This window comes from Stegastes partitus, unplaced genomic scaffold (assembly GCF_000690725.1).
Source record: "Stegastes partitus isolate 25-593 unplaced genomic scaffold, Stegastes_partitus-1.0.2 Scaffold224, whole genome shotgun sequence".
Taxonomy (NCBI): Eukaryota; Metazoa; Chordata; class Actinopteri; family Pomacentridae; genus Stegastes; species Stegastes partitus.
The window spans coordinates 58606-72896 of NW_007577955.1; the positions used below are offsets into that span (position 1 = coordinate 58606).

The following is a 14291-nucleotide window of genomic DNA, read 5'->3' on the forward strand; positions in this document are numbered from 1 at the left end:
GTGTTAATTCATAGTTTTGATGCCTTCAGTGTGAATCTACAATGTCAATAGTCATGAAAAGAAAGGAAACTCATTGAATGAGAAGGTGTGTACAAACTTCTGGTCTGTACTGTATGTTGCGGCCTGTAGTGTGAAATGTCATTTGTCTGTGTGTTCTCTGCAGCTTAAGCTTCTGGCACGAGACACTGAAGGCAGTGAATGCAGGAGGTGCAGCAGTTATGTGTTGTTATATAACCTGTAATAGACAAGTGTCAGTTTATCAAAGACTTAACCAATTAAAGATTAATGAAGTATTTGAATCTATCCATCGATTTTCTTTCATTTATCTGGTTCCAAGTCACATATTACTAAATATTGTTATTTACAGCTGGGAAGTGCAGACAAAGATGTGCCATGTCAACAAACTATTAAAATAGTTATCTATTTAAAAAAAAAAAAATGCTGTGATTTCTGGTTTTTCCACATTTTTTGACTGGTGCAACTGTTCAAAGAGATATTACTCATCATACATTTGTGACTTTAAAACATCTTTAAAAAGGCTTCAATTTGGTTAACTCTGCAGGAATCCTGTAATAATTTTTCTCCTGTGTTGTGTTTGTCAGCTTCGAGCTTGCACCAATCGGACCACTAAAGGGGAAACCATGCGGCCATCCAGTCGGGTTCCCCTCATGGTGCTTTGTGACGTCCATCGATCACACATGGTGAAACATCACTGCTGTCCTGGTTGTGGATACTTCTGCATAGCAGTAAGTCTTTAAACCACTACCTGTCTTTGTTTATTTATTTATTTATTTATTTATTTTAGAAATAATCAACTATGTCTGTATGATGTTAGTCAGATATCAAACTGGGGCTTTTTTTTCCTGCTCAGTAATGTTTGTTTTTTTTCCCTGGTGATTTTGGCCTTAACTACATAAATACAACTTAAAAAGAATCCCTTAGTTCTCTTTTTTTCCTATGTATTCTACTTACTTCTTCTCCTTGATGTCTTCCGTTCTTCTTTCTCCTAGTTGATATTGTACTTTCTTCCTCTCTTTGATTTCTTTTATTTTTCAGCCTCAATATCATCCTGATTTTGTTCTCCTCCCTAACATCTCACTTTATTCTCCTCTTTCAGGGCACATTTCTGGAGTGCTGCCCAGATCAGCGCATCGCTCACCGTTTTCACCGGGGTTGTGTGACGGTGTTGGGAGGCGGGCGCAGCAGAGCAAATGGTGGCGGTCTGCTTTTCTGCCCCCACTGTGGAGAAGACGCCTCCGAGGCCCAGGAGGTCACCATCCCCTCCTTCAGCTCGGCCACAGCCTCGGCAACCACAGTGGTCACCATGTCGGCCTCCTCCACCACCACCCCGTCTCTGCCGCCATCTGTCCCTTCAGCGCCCTCCCTCACCGCATCCACAGGAGGGATGAAGGATGGGAAGATGCCCGAAAGACCTGTCAGGTAAAATTGGATGGCATGTTAGAGGATTGTTGCCTGATTTCAGAATCATTTAGCATTTATTTATTTGCACTTTGCCCTCCTTCATCCCCTCCCCAGCGCTCGTATGCGTAGCCATGGTTTGATAAAACTGGCAGTGGAGCAGCAGCAGCCTCCACAGTCGGTAGCTTCAGCAGCGACGGCAGCCACTGTTCCCCCGGCAGAAGAGGGAGTGGACAGCGTGGGGCCATCGCTCTGTATGCCAAATGGGAAACCCATCAGCCCCAGTGCACTTCCACCTGGTCCCAGCAGGGCAGCGCTGCAGAAAGCCATCCTCACACAAGACACAGAAAGGTTAGAGAGTGGATTTAGATTTTCAATGGACAGAATCAAATCAAATTTATCAGACAGTTATCAGACAGGCAGCAACAAAACTGCAGTCGTGGACAAAAGTTTACATACACTTATATGTATATCATGGTAGTAGTGAGGTTCCGATGATTCCTATAACTCAATTTTCTATGATGGACTTTAATCAGTCCATCATAGAAAATTGAGTGTATTGCTGTTTTGACAAAGACACACATGCTTTAATCAGCACGTGTGTCTTTGTCACAAAAAACAGTAATACATTTTGATTCTTTATAGAGTTATCATAGAACTTTTGGAAATGTGACAAGATCTGCTGGGTCAAATATATACATAAAGCAACTTGAATTATCAATTTTGGTGATATACAAAGTTGTGTTAATCACATTTTCTTAGTGGTATGACCTCTTACTTTCTAATGGGTGGTTACAACTCTACTATGTGCAAAACATCAAGACAGGTTAAAACTCGTAAATTCTATTTATATAGCACAATAAAACAAAAAAACACAACAGGCCAAACAAGATATCAAACTGTGAGATAAATTTGTAAAATGAAAAAAAATCTGAAGACCTTTAAGAGCAGCCTAAACACATTAAAACCACATACATATCAATAGAGAAAGAACATTTATTTGAAAGAGGAGGGCTGATAGTAGACTAGATGCAATAAAAGAAATATTTCCTAAACTATGATGCTCTCTGTCTTTTATGCAGTGTGAAGTCTAATTTTTTTCCTTAACAAATTATTTCAAGCTTTTTCAGGGCTAGCAGCTCAGCTTTAGAAACACCCCATCGTCAGCAGCTAATTGACAAAAACAAATCCCATTTAGAAGATCTTAACCGTCTTTAGAAAATCTGCTGAACTGTTGTGTTGCAAACAGAATGAGTCTGAAGCCACAGCCAAATTACATGTTGCAGAAAATGCAAGCAAAAACATTTCCATCTTTGTTTGCTCAAGCTCCTCCATAAGAAATTAAATAGTTTTCTAAGGAAAACAGGATCTCGGCCTGAATTGGCAATTGCTGTTTTTGATTCACCAGGAGGAAGAAACTGAGGTTCCACCCTCGCCAGCTCTACCCCGCTGCCAAGCAAGGAGAGGTGCAGAGAGTTCTGCTCATGCTCAGTGAGTGGCAACGAATGCTTTGGATTGTACTTTCATGTATATTTAGACAAAATGAGTTTTGTTCTTTTTGTAATACAAGTAGTTGGGATGATGAAGCTTATTTAACAGTCACTGTCTGGGCTTGATTTGTCATAAAAACTAAATATTCTTATGAGAAATGCTGACCATTTGCATGATTTTTGCCAATAGATTGCTGTAAATCAGAGTTCTTTATTAAGTCAGTGTGTGTGTGTGTGTCCCAGTGGAGGGCATAGATCCAACATATCAGCCCGACTCCCAGAACCGGCGCTCTGCTCTTCATGCTGCAGCTCAGAGAGGTCTACTGGAAGTCTGCTACATGCTGGTCCAGGTGAGACATTTAAAATGTGATTGGCATCTGTCTTTGTGGTTTGTAGGCATGTCATACAGATGTTTGTTTAGTCCAAAACACAAGGATATTCAGTTTACTGCCATAAATTTCAAGCTGGAAAAGTGAAAAGCTGTTAACAGTGGATGTTATTTAGTTTTGACAATGATTATCTAGTTATCAAATTATTTACCATGACCGTCTAATGGAGTTATCCTTTCAGATGGACATATCTGAGTGAAAACTCAGCATAAAGAGAAGCAGCTGTGCTCTGTAATGTATGTTATTAAAAGCTCTTGCAGTCTTTTTCCTTCATTTAAACACCATCTTTGATTGCACACCGACAGGCTGGTGCTCAAGTGGATGCCCAGGACAAAGACCTGAGGACTCCTTTGCTGGAAGCCATCATCAATAATCACATAGAGGTGGCTCGCTACCTGATTCAGAATGGTGCCTGCGTGTATCATATTGTAAGTGCCTCTCTCTCCACAAAAATCTCCAAAAAAAGTGAACTCAAATGTATTTGGTTGATGTGAATTTCACTTTTGTTGTTCATGTCATTGCTGGTCAAGGAGGAGGATGGATATACTGGCCTCCACCACGCAGCCAAGCTGGGAAACCTAGAAATCGTCAGCATGCTTCTGGAGACGGGGCAGGTTGATGTGAACGCACAGGTAAAGAAAACTGCCGTTGGTTACTTCCTATTAGATAAAAGTTCCAACTGTGTGAATCCTCTTTTTCTGACAAGGAATCAAGTGATAAGGAAAAGACCTGATCACATGTTTTTTATTCTAATGTGGAACAATAGTCACAAAATTCACTCCCGTAACTTTTTTTTGTGTATCGAAACATTTTGGAATATATCTTGTGCAACACAATCATTCATTAGGCAGTTAGACAAGAAAGATGTCTTCATTGAAGCCTGTGATTCTACAAACCGCACAGAAAATCACAATGACGGAACCTATAAAAAGTTTTCACCCCCCATGCAAGTTTTCCCCCTTTGTTGCTTTTCAACTAAATTTTATTTTATTTTTTTCTGCAAACCATTTCTGTCTAGTTTTGGCTGTATGCTTCAGGTCATTGCTGGAAAACAAATATTCTCTCAAGCAGTTTTCTTGTAGACTGCATTACGTTTTCCCTATACTTTGCTGCACTCATATTGTCTTCTCCCTTTACAAACACTTCAGGGCCTGCTGCCAAGAAGCATCCCCACTTCATGATGCTACCACCACGCTTCACAGTTAAAAAAGTGTGTTTGTGGTGATGTTTAGAATTAGAATAAAACTTTATTAATCCCTTCGGTACAAGACCTCAGGGAAATTGCTAAAATTGATTTGGTATCAACCAAACTTAATGTCTAGTCTGTTGGCCAAAAAGCAAAATTTTAGTTTTATCAGATCCAAGACATTCTTCCAGTTGACTTCAGACTATCTCCCATGCCTTCTGGTGAACTCTAGTTGAGATTCAGTATGAGCCATCCGTCCATTATCTGTACACTGCTTAATCCTCACAGGGTCGCGGGGGGGCTGGAGCCTATCCCAGCTGACTTAGGGCGAAAGGCAGGGGACACCCTGGACAGGTCGCCAGTCTATCGCAGGGCCACACTTAGAGACAGACAACCAAGCACACTCACATTCACACCTACGGACAGTTTAGAATTACCAGTTAACCTCAACATATTTTTGGACTGTGTGGGAGGAAGCCGGAGAACCCACGCTGCACGGGGAGAACATGCAAACTCCACGCAGAAAGATTCCGGTGCCCCCACCGGGACGCAAACCGGCAACCTTCTTGCTGTGAGGCAACAGTGCTACCAACTGCGCCACCCTGCAGCCCCCAGTATGAGCCAATAAATGTGAAAACTTCTCACAAGGGAAATAATGTTTTTAGGCATTTTAGCTGAGGTTAAGGACCTCCTATGTACCATCAAAGTACCATTCTCCAATATCCATGCTGCAGTTGCATAATTTAAGCAAAGTGCATCATATCTGTCTTAAGAAGAACACATGGACAGTGTAATCTAATTTGAATCTTCTTCTTGGTTCTGTTTAGGACAGTGGTGGCTGGACACCGATAATCTGGGCTGCAGAGCACAAACACGTTGATGTGATTAAATCGCTGCTGAACAGAGGAGCTGACGTCAGCATCAACGATAAGGTAACTAGTGAACACGTGCTACTGGCTGAATGTCTGGCAGCTCCCCCGAGCGAACCTGCTAATATCTACTAACTAAGCTGCACTAAAAGACCTTGCCTTCTTCTATAGCTGTAAATATATTCAGTCTTTGTCTCAGACTGAATAGCTATTTCATTTTCACTGAGTCACTGTATACTTGTCATTCAGAGCTCTAGAACTGTCAAATGCTTAACTTCCCACTCCAATTTAAGTCGTGATCATGAAATACTTTTTGTTTCGATAGGAAAAACAACACCTCAACTGTATTTGCTGAAGGGCTGCAACCAGGAATTATTTTCATTGTCACTTAATCTACCAAATATATTCTTGCCTGATCATTTGGTCTGTATTATTTCCACTTTCCAGAACACATCTGACACCTTAAAATGCCTTGTTTTGTTTAATCAACAGCACAAAAAACATTTCACGGTGGGATAAAACAAACAGAAAATACAGTTGTGTTAAAAAAAATAGCAGTGTTTTTTATAATGGGAGTAAAGTTCAAAATCCTTATAATATTTTTATTTCCATTCATTGGGAACACTGCACATTATATTTTAAATCAAAACATGAAGAAAAATGTATCAATATTTTAATTATTTTACAGAAAATAAAGGAAAAAATTATTTTGGGCTGTTCAAAAAAAAAAATAGCAGTGTCTGCATTTTTCATTACAAACTCAAAAATTTACTCAATAAACTGAAAAAAATGTTAAGATTTAGCATTCCTGTCAATCACTAAACTAATATTTAGTTGTATAACCACTGTTTTTGAGAACTGCTTGACATCTGTGCTGGATGGAGTCGACCAACTTCTGGCACCTGTGAACAGGTGTTCCAGCCCAGGATGATTTGACAGCCTTCCACAGTTCCTCTGCTTGGTTTTGCCTCAGACACAGTATTTTTGATGTCACCCCACAAGTATTCGATTGGATTACGGTCCGGGGATTGGGCTGGCCACCCCATAATCTTAATTTTGTTGGTCTGGAACCAAGATGCTGCTCGCTTACTTTTGTCTTTGAGGTCACTCGCTTGTTGAAACACCCATTTCAAGGACATTTCCTCTTCAGCATAAGGCAGCATCACCTCTTCAAGTATTTTGATAAAAGCAAATTGATCCATGATCCCTGGTATGCGATAAATAAGCCCGACACCATAGTAAGAGAAACAGCCCCATGTCATGATGCTTGCACCACCATGCTTCACGGTCTTCACAGTGTACTGTGGCTTGGATTCAGTGTTTGGGGTTCGTCTGACAAACTGTCTGCAGCCCTTGGACCCAGGTTTAATTATTCTGTGTGAAAGGAATTGGCCTCCTTGACATTGGGATTTTAGATGAAGAAAGCATGTTAAAGGTCCCATATCATACCACTTTTTAAACAAGTTAATGTAAGTCTCATTTGCCCGTATATTTAAAGTGTCAGCTCAAAATACTGCACAGTTCATTCAACCATGCCTGTAACATTCCTGGTTTTAGCTTTGTTCCAAACCGGTCGTTTCAGTGTCAGTAGCTTTAAATCCAGCTGAGCTAAACTTTTTCATTGAAAGGCTGAGAGAAGCCCAGAGAAGGAGGAGGCTGGAAACCTGAACAACTCATTTAGAGATGCACTTTCTGATCCAGCAGGAAAGGAAATAAACAAGGGAATGGAGTTTTGTCATATTTTGCGAATCTCTAGACTCAGTAAAAACAATTGGATGTTGCATAATACAGTCACAAAATGGTATTAGAAATTTTAAATGAGTAGAATCCACATGTTTTGGAGTTAAGTGGCAACAGAAACAAAATAAATGCAGTTGCATAAAAATATTTCAGGTTATTACTTTAAGCAGTCCCGTCTCTCCCATCAGGAGCTGAATGTGTGTCTCCACTGGGCGGCGTATGCAGGCAACGTGGATATAGCAGAGCTGGTGTTGAACGCCGGCTGTTCCCTCGCCTCAGTTAATGTGCATGGAGACACGCCGCTCCACATTGCTGCCAGAGAGGGCTACTTGGACTGTGTTACGTGAGTTAATGTCAATCACAAGCTACAGCTTCATTTAATTTACAGTTCCCAATGCTTCAAAACCAACATATTTAAGAAAATCACTTGGCTGTTTTGTGGGCTGTTTTTTTTCCTCAGGTTGTTCCTGTCTAGAGGTGCAGATATAGACATCATGAACAGGGAGGGCGACACTCCTCTCACCTTAGCGCGAGCAGACACGCCAGTGTGGGTTTCCCTTCAGATCAACAGGAAGCTTCGAAGAGGGATAACCAATCGCATGCTAAGGACAGAAAGAATCATCTGCAGGTAGCTTTGGTGGCATTTTAACTGTAGTTTTTTTCCTCTGCTGATTTTCTTCCTGATGTAACTCCATGCTTTGTGTTTCAGTGACATTGCGCAGGGATACGAGAACGTACCGATCCCCTGCGTGAATGCAGTGGATGATGAGGGTTGTCCTTCAGACTACAAATATGTTTCAGAAAACTGCGAAACTTCAGCAATGAACATAGACCGTAACATCACACATTTACAGGTAATTTCATTTCCACTTCCTTTTTAACTTGCTTGTAACACAATTGAGCTTTTATTTGAAAGAAACATAACATTCTTTTCATTTTTTTCTTTTTGTCTTTAGCATTGTAGCTGCACTGATGACTGCTCCTCTAGTAACTGCCTCTGTGGACAGCTCAGCATCCGCTGCTGGTATGACAAGGTAAAAATAGTTATAAAAGTCCCATCACAAGATACTGTCAGAAAACCTGCAGGGATCAGTAGCATCAATAACCAGAATTTATTGTAAACTGAAAAGATGAAGTTAATCCCAACTTGTTTGATTTTTTCTGTTGCCAGGATCAGCGGCTGCTACAGGAGTTCAATAAAATCGAACCTCCGCTTATATTTGAATGTAACATGGCGTGTTCTTGTTATCGAACATGCAAAAACAGGGTGGTCCAGGCAGGTATTAAGTAAGTATGACACATTTGATGTACTGTATCATAGCTGTGTACCGGGGCAGGCTACAGCTGTGTAATCTTACTGGCAAACAGGAATTATAACCTTTAGAATCACCCGTTGAAATGTTTGTCCTGAGAGAAAACTCCTTCTCATCTTAAATCCTAAATAACTGATTAACATCCATTTTCTAAAACTTGCTGAGGCCAGCAATGACAAAATGCTAATTATTAATCAATCTGCAGCTGAGTTAGTCACACGTGATTAACAGTACTACAGACAGAGGGAGCCAAACAAACAGTGTATAAAAGCTGTTTTTTGCCACCTGATGAGCTTAGTTTTATAATTGGCCAATGCTCCTGGCTGCTTCATGCTTAATTATTTCCTTCTTTCTCCTCAGAGTTCGTCTACAGCTCTACAGGACAGAGAAGATGGGCTGGGGGGTTCGAGCTCTGCAGGATATTCCTCAGGGCAGCTTCATCTGCGAGTATGATGAACCCATCTGCCGTCACGTCAGACTGCTTTAATGTGGAAAGTAAGACGTTAAAAACAACCGTTCCTTCCTGTTTGTACGCAGATACGTCGGTGAGTTGATCTCGGATGCAGAAGCAGATGTTAGAGAAGACGACTCCTACCTGTTTGACCTGGACAACAAGGTGAAACTCTTAAAAACGGGCTTGTGTGCTTTATGTAATTTGCAAAAAAGGGGCAAATGTCATGGAAAAAAGAGAAGGAGACTAATGGTATATGGCACGCTGCCTATTTATCCAATGATGAATAAAGTATGAATCAAGTGACTGTTGACAGGTCATTTGCTGGGGCATTTTGGACACACAATGTCTTATCTTGACAGTTCTAATCACTTTTAACATTCATAAATCAATCACCTCTTTTTGAGATGAGAACAGTCTTTTCTCATTCTGTGTCACGGACTCAGGTTTTGTTGGAAATCATTACTGAAGTGTGTTTGTATCATTTTGTTGTCTGATTTGAGATCTCAACCACATGCAGAGTCAAATACTTCTTAACATTTTTAATCATTAAAATGGCCAAAAGCAATCTTAAGAAATAAAAGACCCAAAAAGATGCACCAAAAGACCAAAGATGAAATGTCAGTTATCCTAGAGAGGCACATTGTGCCAAATATTATTACCGCAATCCACTGATTAGTTTTTGACACATTTCAGTCATCCATAGAGCTACTACAATAGCTAAAAACAAACTTCAAATCGCATACGATCAATAAATCAAGAAAAGGCAGAACAAGCAAAACATAAAGATCCTTAAACAAGTCAACTCGTTTCACACAAAAGGTAAATGGTAAAACTTGCACAATACATCTGAAAATGCTCCATGTGGCATCTTTATCTTGTAATGTCACACAGAAGGAGCTGTTCATTGTGTGCTTTATCTGAGTAGTTTCTTGTATTTTCTGTGAAGGATGGTGAGGTGTATTGTATCGACGCCCGTTACTACGGCAACATCAGCCGCTTCATCAACCACCTGTGTGACCCAAACCTGATCCCAGTTCGCGTGTTCATGCTGCATCAGGACCTGCGTTTCCCTCGCATCGCCTTCTTCAGCTCCAGAGACATCCTCAGTGGGCAAGAGCTCGGGTGAGACAGTTATGAGCAGCTGCTTAAAGCTGATTACCTTTCTTTCATTTTCATTTGTAATGTCTCAATCATCTAATCCAGTGTAATATTTGGTATATGTTGCACTGCTCGTGACTCAGCTTGCCTCATTTCCGTCTTCAGGTTTGACTATGGAGACCGGTTTTGGGACATTAAGAGCAAGTATTTCACCTGTCAGTGTGGATCAGAAAAGTGCAAGCATTCGGCTGAGGCCATCGCCCTGGAACAGAGCAGGCTGGCTCGGCTGGAGGCTTGCCCAGAATCGGGAGCGGACTGCGGGATGACCATGATAGGAAACTCTTAAAACACACACCCACGGGGCCTTTGGATGAACCTTTTCAGTTTTACATGTGCACACTAGCAAATACACCATTAAGAGGTTTATCATTCAGCTTGTGATGTATGGTGCTGTTTTTTTTTCTACTTGAAATGTTATTTTCTTTTTTCAAAACTGCCAAAATCAGCCAATTTGTCACTTTATCATTTCCACTATAGTGCAGGACATGGGCCTTAACATTTTTCAAATGTTGCTGTTTTGGGGGAAAAACAGGAGGTCTTATAATTCACTATATGCAGTAATTTTACTGTATCTCACAATGTACTCGCGCCTTGACACACATACCTTGTGCATTAGGAGTCTGTCTTCAATGCCATCATATACCAGTCATACATTCTATATATACACAGACATTTTTCCGTTGTGCCAACAAACTCAGCGCATTTTGACATAGGACGGTAATGGGTAAGACCTTCACCCACGCTGGACTTGATGAGGACCTGAGGGATAGTGTTGTTTTTGGATGATTGTTTTAGCTGTACTTTCTTTATTTTTTATACATATCTTTTTCTCTGTCCTACGTAGTGTAATAAAATAACTCATGAGTTGATCTTTGGTCTCTGACTTTAATTATTTTGTTGAAATGTGACCTACAGTATGTGATAAATCTTGTTTTGTGGAGGACATGAACGCAACTCTTCAGCAGCCAAATGCTTTGAGGGGCATTAAAAGAAATATACAGCTATGTAATAACTCTTTGTATGTGTTCAGCATATGGTTTGTCAGCTTTGTGTGGTTTCGAGGCTGCTGTAATTAAACCTGTTGTCTGCTGCTGTTGTGTTATCAGCAGGAGACATGTAGGCCACAATGCAAAGCAAGAGAGATGGGGCAAAGCACAGTCAAAGATACAGCTAAAATGAAGGTGTCTCACTCTGCCAATAGTTGCATACATCTTTGACTAAAACTGTCCAAGTAGGTAATTTATTATTTTGTTTTAATCATTTATGCACGTTTTAGAAGACTGAAGATTCACATTAGTTCACCATTACCATTCCAACCACTTTTTAAAAAAAAAATTTTAACAACAGGACTACTACTGCTTTTAGGGAAAATGATGTTGCAAAAGCCATTGTGAAATAGTCAAACACTTGACTTTGTCTTGTGTTTATATTAGTTCTTTGTTTGTGATAACTTAATTAAGCAACCTTTTTTCCTATGGATATGCATGCAATAGCAAGACACATGAGATTTTAACACCTGAATCATTTCACTTTACATTGCAATATTGCAGATGTACACAGTATTGATAAAGTAATTTCCAGTTGCAAATTACCATATGTAATTAACATATGTAAAAACATATATATATATTGTGTTATATATATTGTATAAGGGATATCATACAGAACAACAAATGTTGCAGTAAAGAACTACAACGATTTAGAATCAAAACTGACTGACAGGAAATTGGGGGAAGTGAATGGATTTGTTTTTTAAATGGTGCTTTTTTTCCCCTTCAGATTATTTTACATCCTGCGACCCTAGTGAGGATTAAGCGGTGTATAGATAATGGATGGGTGGATTATTTTACTTTGTTTTCTCTCGATAAAACCACGTTTACATCCATCCATCCATCCATTATCTATACACCGCTTTATCCTCACTAGGTTCGCGGGGGGGCTGGAGCCTATCCCAGCCGACTTAGGGCGAAGGCAGGGGACACCCTGGACAAGTCGTTTACATACATACATATGTCAAAATCGTCACCTGGCATGAGGAGTGATTCCTCGCTAAAATAAACAATCTTCGACGGACACGCAGGTGCGCATCCCTCAGCAGGTGCGCGCTTATGACGTCACTGCCTGGTTACAACTGCAAGGAAAAGATTTGCTCACTTGGTTACCGAGTCCGTCCAGACGCACCGGAGCCTGTTTTAAGACGGTTTTAACTGCTGGTTTACAAAGTTTTAAAGCAGCAGAAGTTGTGTTTTAGGAGTTTAAAAGGAAAAAGTGGAGGCTGAGGCGGAAAATGGGTAAAAAACAGGACGAGGAGAATCTGGACTCAAAGTATGGTGAGTCAGCCGTTAGTTTCCTCAGAGGACCCACTTTCCGTTAAAGTTAAAATATCCACCGCTAGCTAACAACAAGCTTTAATTAGCTAGCTTGAAGTTTGCCATTTCTGGTAAATCATATTTATTTGTCTTGTCTTGTAAAACAAAAGTTTGTAACTTTGATTTAAACGAATATTTTCACAATTAATGTATTTTTTAGACTTAATGGCTCATTCCGTGTAACGACTTAAGTGTTAGCATGTTAAATATCACTGGTAGCTAATAGCCCGTTTAAGTCAAAACTGTCTACACACCATTATTTTTGTGGTTTGTGATTTTGTTAAATTAAAATCAGCTAGTTTACTGTGGTTTATGGGACAACAGTAGGTGCATCATAAATCTGTGCATAAGTCCCAATGTAGGCTGTGTAGTCATGTGTTGTTAGTACCTGCTAACATCAGTGAGCATGGTTATTGTTTTACAAACGATCCAGATATCAAAGTAGATCACAGTTTTATCATGGATCAGTCAAAACACCTGACAGACTTAAGATCAAACAAAATTAAAGCTGCAAGCAGCGTTGGTCGGGTCCTCGGTCCGCGTTGCAACCACATGCCCGTCTGACCATTCTTCAAGTTAAACCTGCTTGAAGTTGGAGCCATGTTTCTCTCTCTGCTCAGCCTGTCAGGGAGTGCAGCTGCACTGAGCTTTGATGATGTGATCGTTCTGCATGCCCCTGGCTGAGACAGCTGAGAGTGTTACTCACTTTCTCTCTTGATCATCTAAGTAGTTGTTGATTTATTTTCTGTAATGTCATTTCCTAATGCTGACATTTTGAAATTGTCTTGTCTGACCAGCAGTCCAGAAGTCAGAGTGTACCGTCACATAGCCAGTTGAGAATTGTCACTGTGTTTTGTTTGAGAAATACTCAAATGACTGGTTTCATGAAAATGTTTGCACTGTTGCTTGCCTAGTTTATCAACTAATGAGCTCTAATATTATTGCTGGGACCCTCTGAGAATTGTTTAATCATTGGCTGGTGTTGTGATTTCTTGAATGCTTACCCAACCAAGCTGTTCAGTTTGAAACAGTGAACAGTTAATGACAAAATGCACTGTAGGAAAACATGTTGTGTTTAGGATTTGAAAAGAGAAGTTCTCCAACTACTGCCCCTGCTGATACTGAAATATTCCTTCTTTGTTTGGTACATCCCTGTTTACTCTCTGTGACATCTGAAGAATTGATGTAGTCACAAGTCTATTGACAGTCTGGGAGGCTTAGCAAGGCTACAGTAAACAAACCCTCCCTGGGGGTAAATAACCAATCGGATTTCATTTCATGTCTCCTCAAATATCTTAGAAAAACACAGAAAGACAGGATGAGATGACAGCGAATGAGGTTTCCAAAGGGTTGGGCTAACCCTTCAGTAAACATGGTATTACTGTAACAAGTAAACCTCGGTTCACAAAAAGTCTTTTTATGTAAATGCATTAACATGTTCTCTATTTGGAAATCAGCTTTCTATAGTTCTCTACTGTTGCAGTTGCCTTCATGAGGAAGTGCAAATCCTTTTAAGTGTTGATGGCACAACCTGACCCATTACAACAGTGAGAGATTTCAGACAGCTTCTTGTTAATAGGTCGTTGTGTTTTGTTTCCTTGTTCATAGCAGTTAAACATTTGTTTCTGTTCGAAAGTATAGACACTCAGTGTTGGGAAATAAGTGACTTGCTTGGGGTTGTTGCAAATCATTGACCGGAAAATATGTTGAAGCTGCTTGAGGCAACAGGGGAACTGATTTTAAAAGGCAAGTAAATATTCAAAATTCAAGGCCTTTATTGGTCACAGTCAAAATTAGACATTGTATAATGTGCAGTGAAATGTATTATGCACCTGTTTCACATTGTAACAATAATACAGTGGAATGAATATATATATATATATATATATATATATATATATATA

General features: G+C 40.0%; 2 protein-coding genes across 5 annotated transcripts in view; both read left to right on the top strand.

The window, feature by feature from the left end:
- ehmt2 (euchromatic histone-lysine N-methyltransferase 2) overlaps positions 1-10887 on the top strand; it is a 21663-nt gene extending 10776 nt beyond the window's left edge. For both annotated transcript variants that reach the window (XM_008281126.1, XM_008281127.1), the window contains exons 12-28: positions 603-746; positions 1118-1440; positions 1537-1770; positions 2828-2910; positions 3153-3259; positions 3604-3726; positions 3829-3930; positions 5312-5416; positions 7282-7436; positions 7554-7721; positions 7803-7947; positions 8050-8127; positions 8265-8380; positions 8767-8853; positions 8944-9022; positions 9807-9982; positions 10124-10887. In XM_008281126.1, the coding sequence (XP_008279348.1) occupies positions 603-746; positions 1118-1440; positions 1537-1770; positions 2828-2910; positions 3153-3259; positions 3604-3726; positions 3829-3930; positions 5312-5416; positions 7282-7436; positions 7554-7721; positions 7803-7947; positions 8050-8127; positions 8265-8380; positions 8767-8853; positions 8944-9022; positions 9807-9982; positions 10124-10304 (2406 nt within the window). In that variant the 3' untranslated portion in view covers positions 10305-10887. The remainder of the gene's footprint in view (positions 1-602; positions 747-1117; positions 1441-1536; positions 1771-2827; positions 2911-3152; positions 3260-3603; positions 3727-3828; positions 3931-5311; positions 5417-7281; positions 7437-7553; positions 7722-7802; positions 7948-8049; positions 8128-8264; positions 8381-8766; positions 8854-8943; positions 9023-9806; positions 9983-10123) is intronic.
- slc44a4 (solute carrier family 44 member 4) overlaps positions 6451-14291 on the top strand; it is a 25005-nt gene continuing 17164 nt past the window's right edge. For 2 of the 3 annotated variants that reach the window (XM_008281123.1, XM_008281125.1), the window contains exon 1: positions 12230-12348. In XM_008281123.1, the coding sequence (XP_008279345.1) occupies positions 12306-12348 (43 nt within the window). In that variant the 5' untranslated portion in view covers positions 12230-12305. Of the gene's footprint in view, positions 6457-12229; positions 12349-14291 lie in introns of those variants that run through there. The other variant, XM_008281124.1, reaches the window with a different exon arrangement.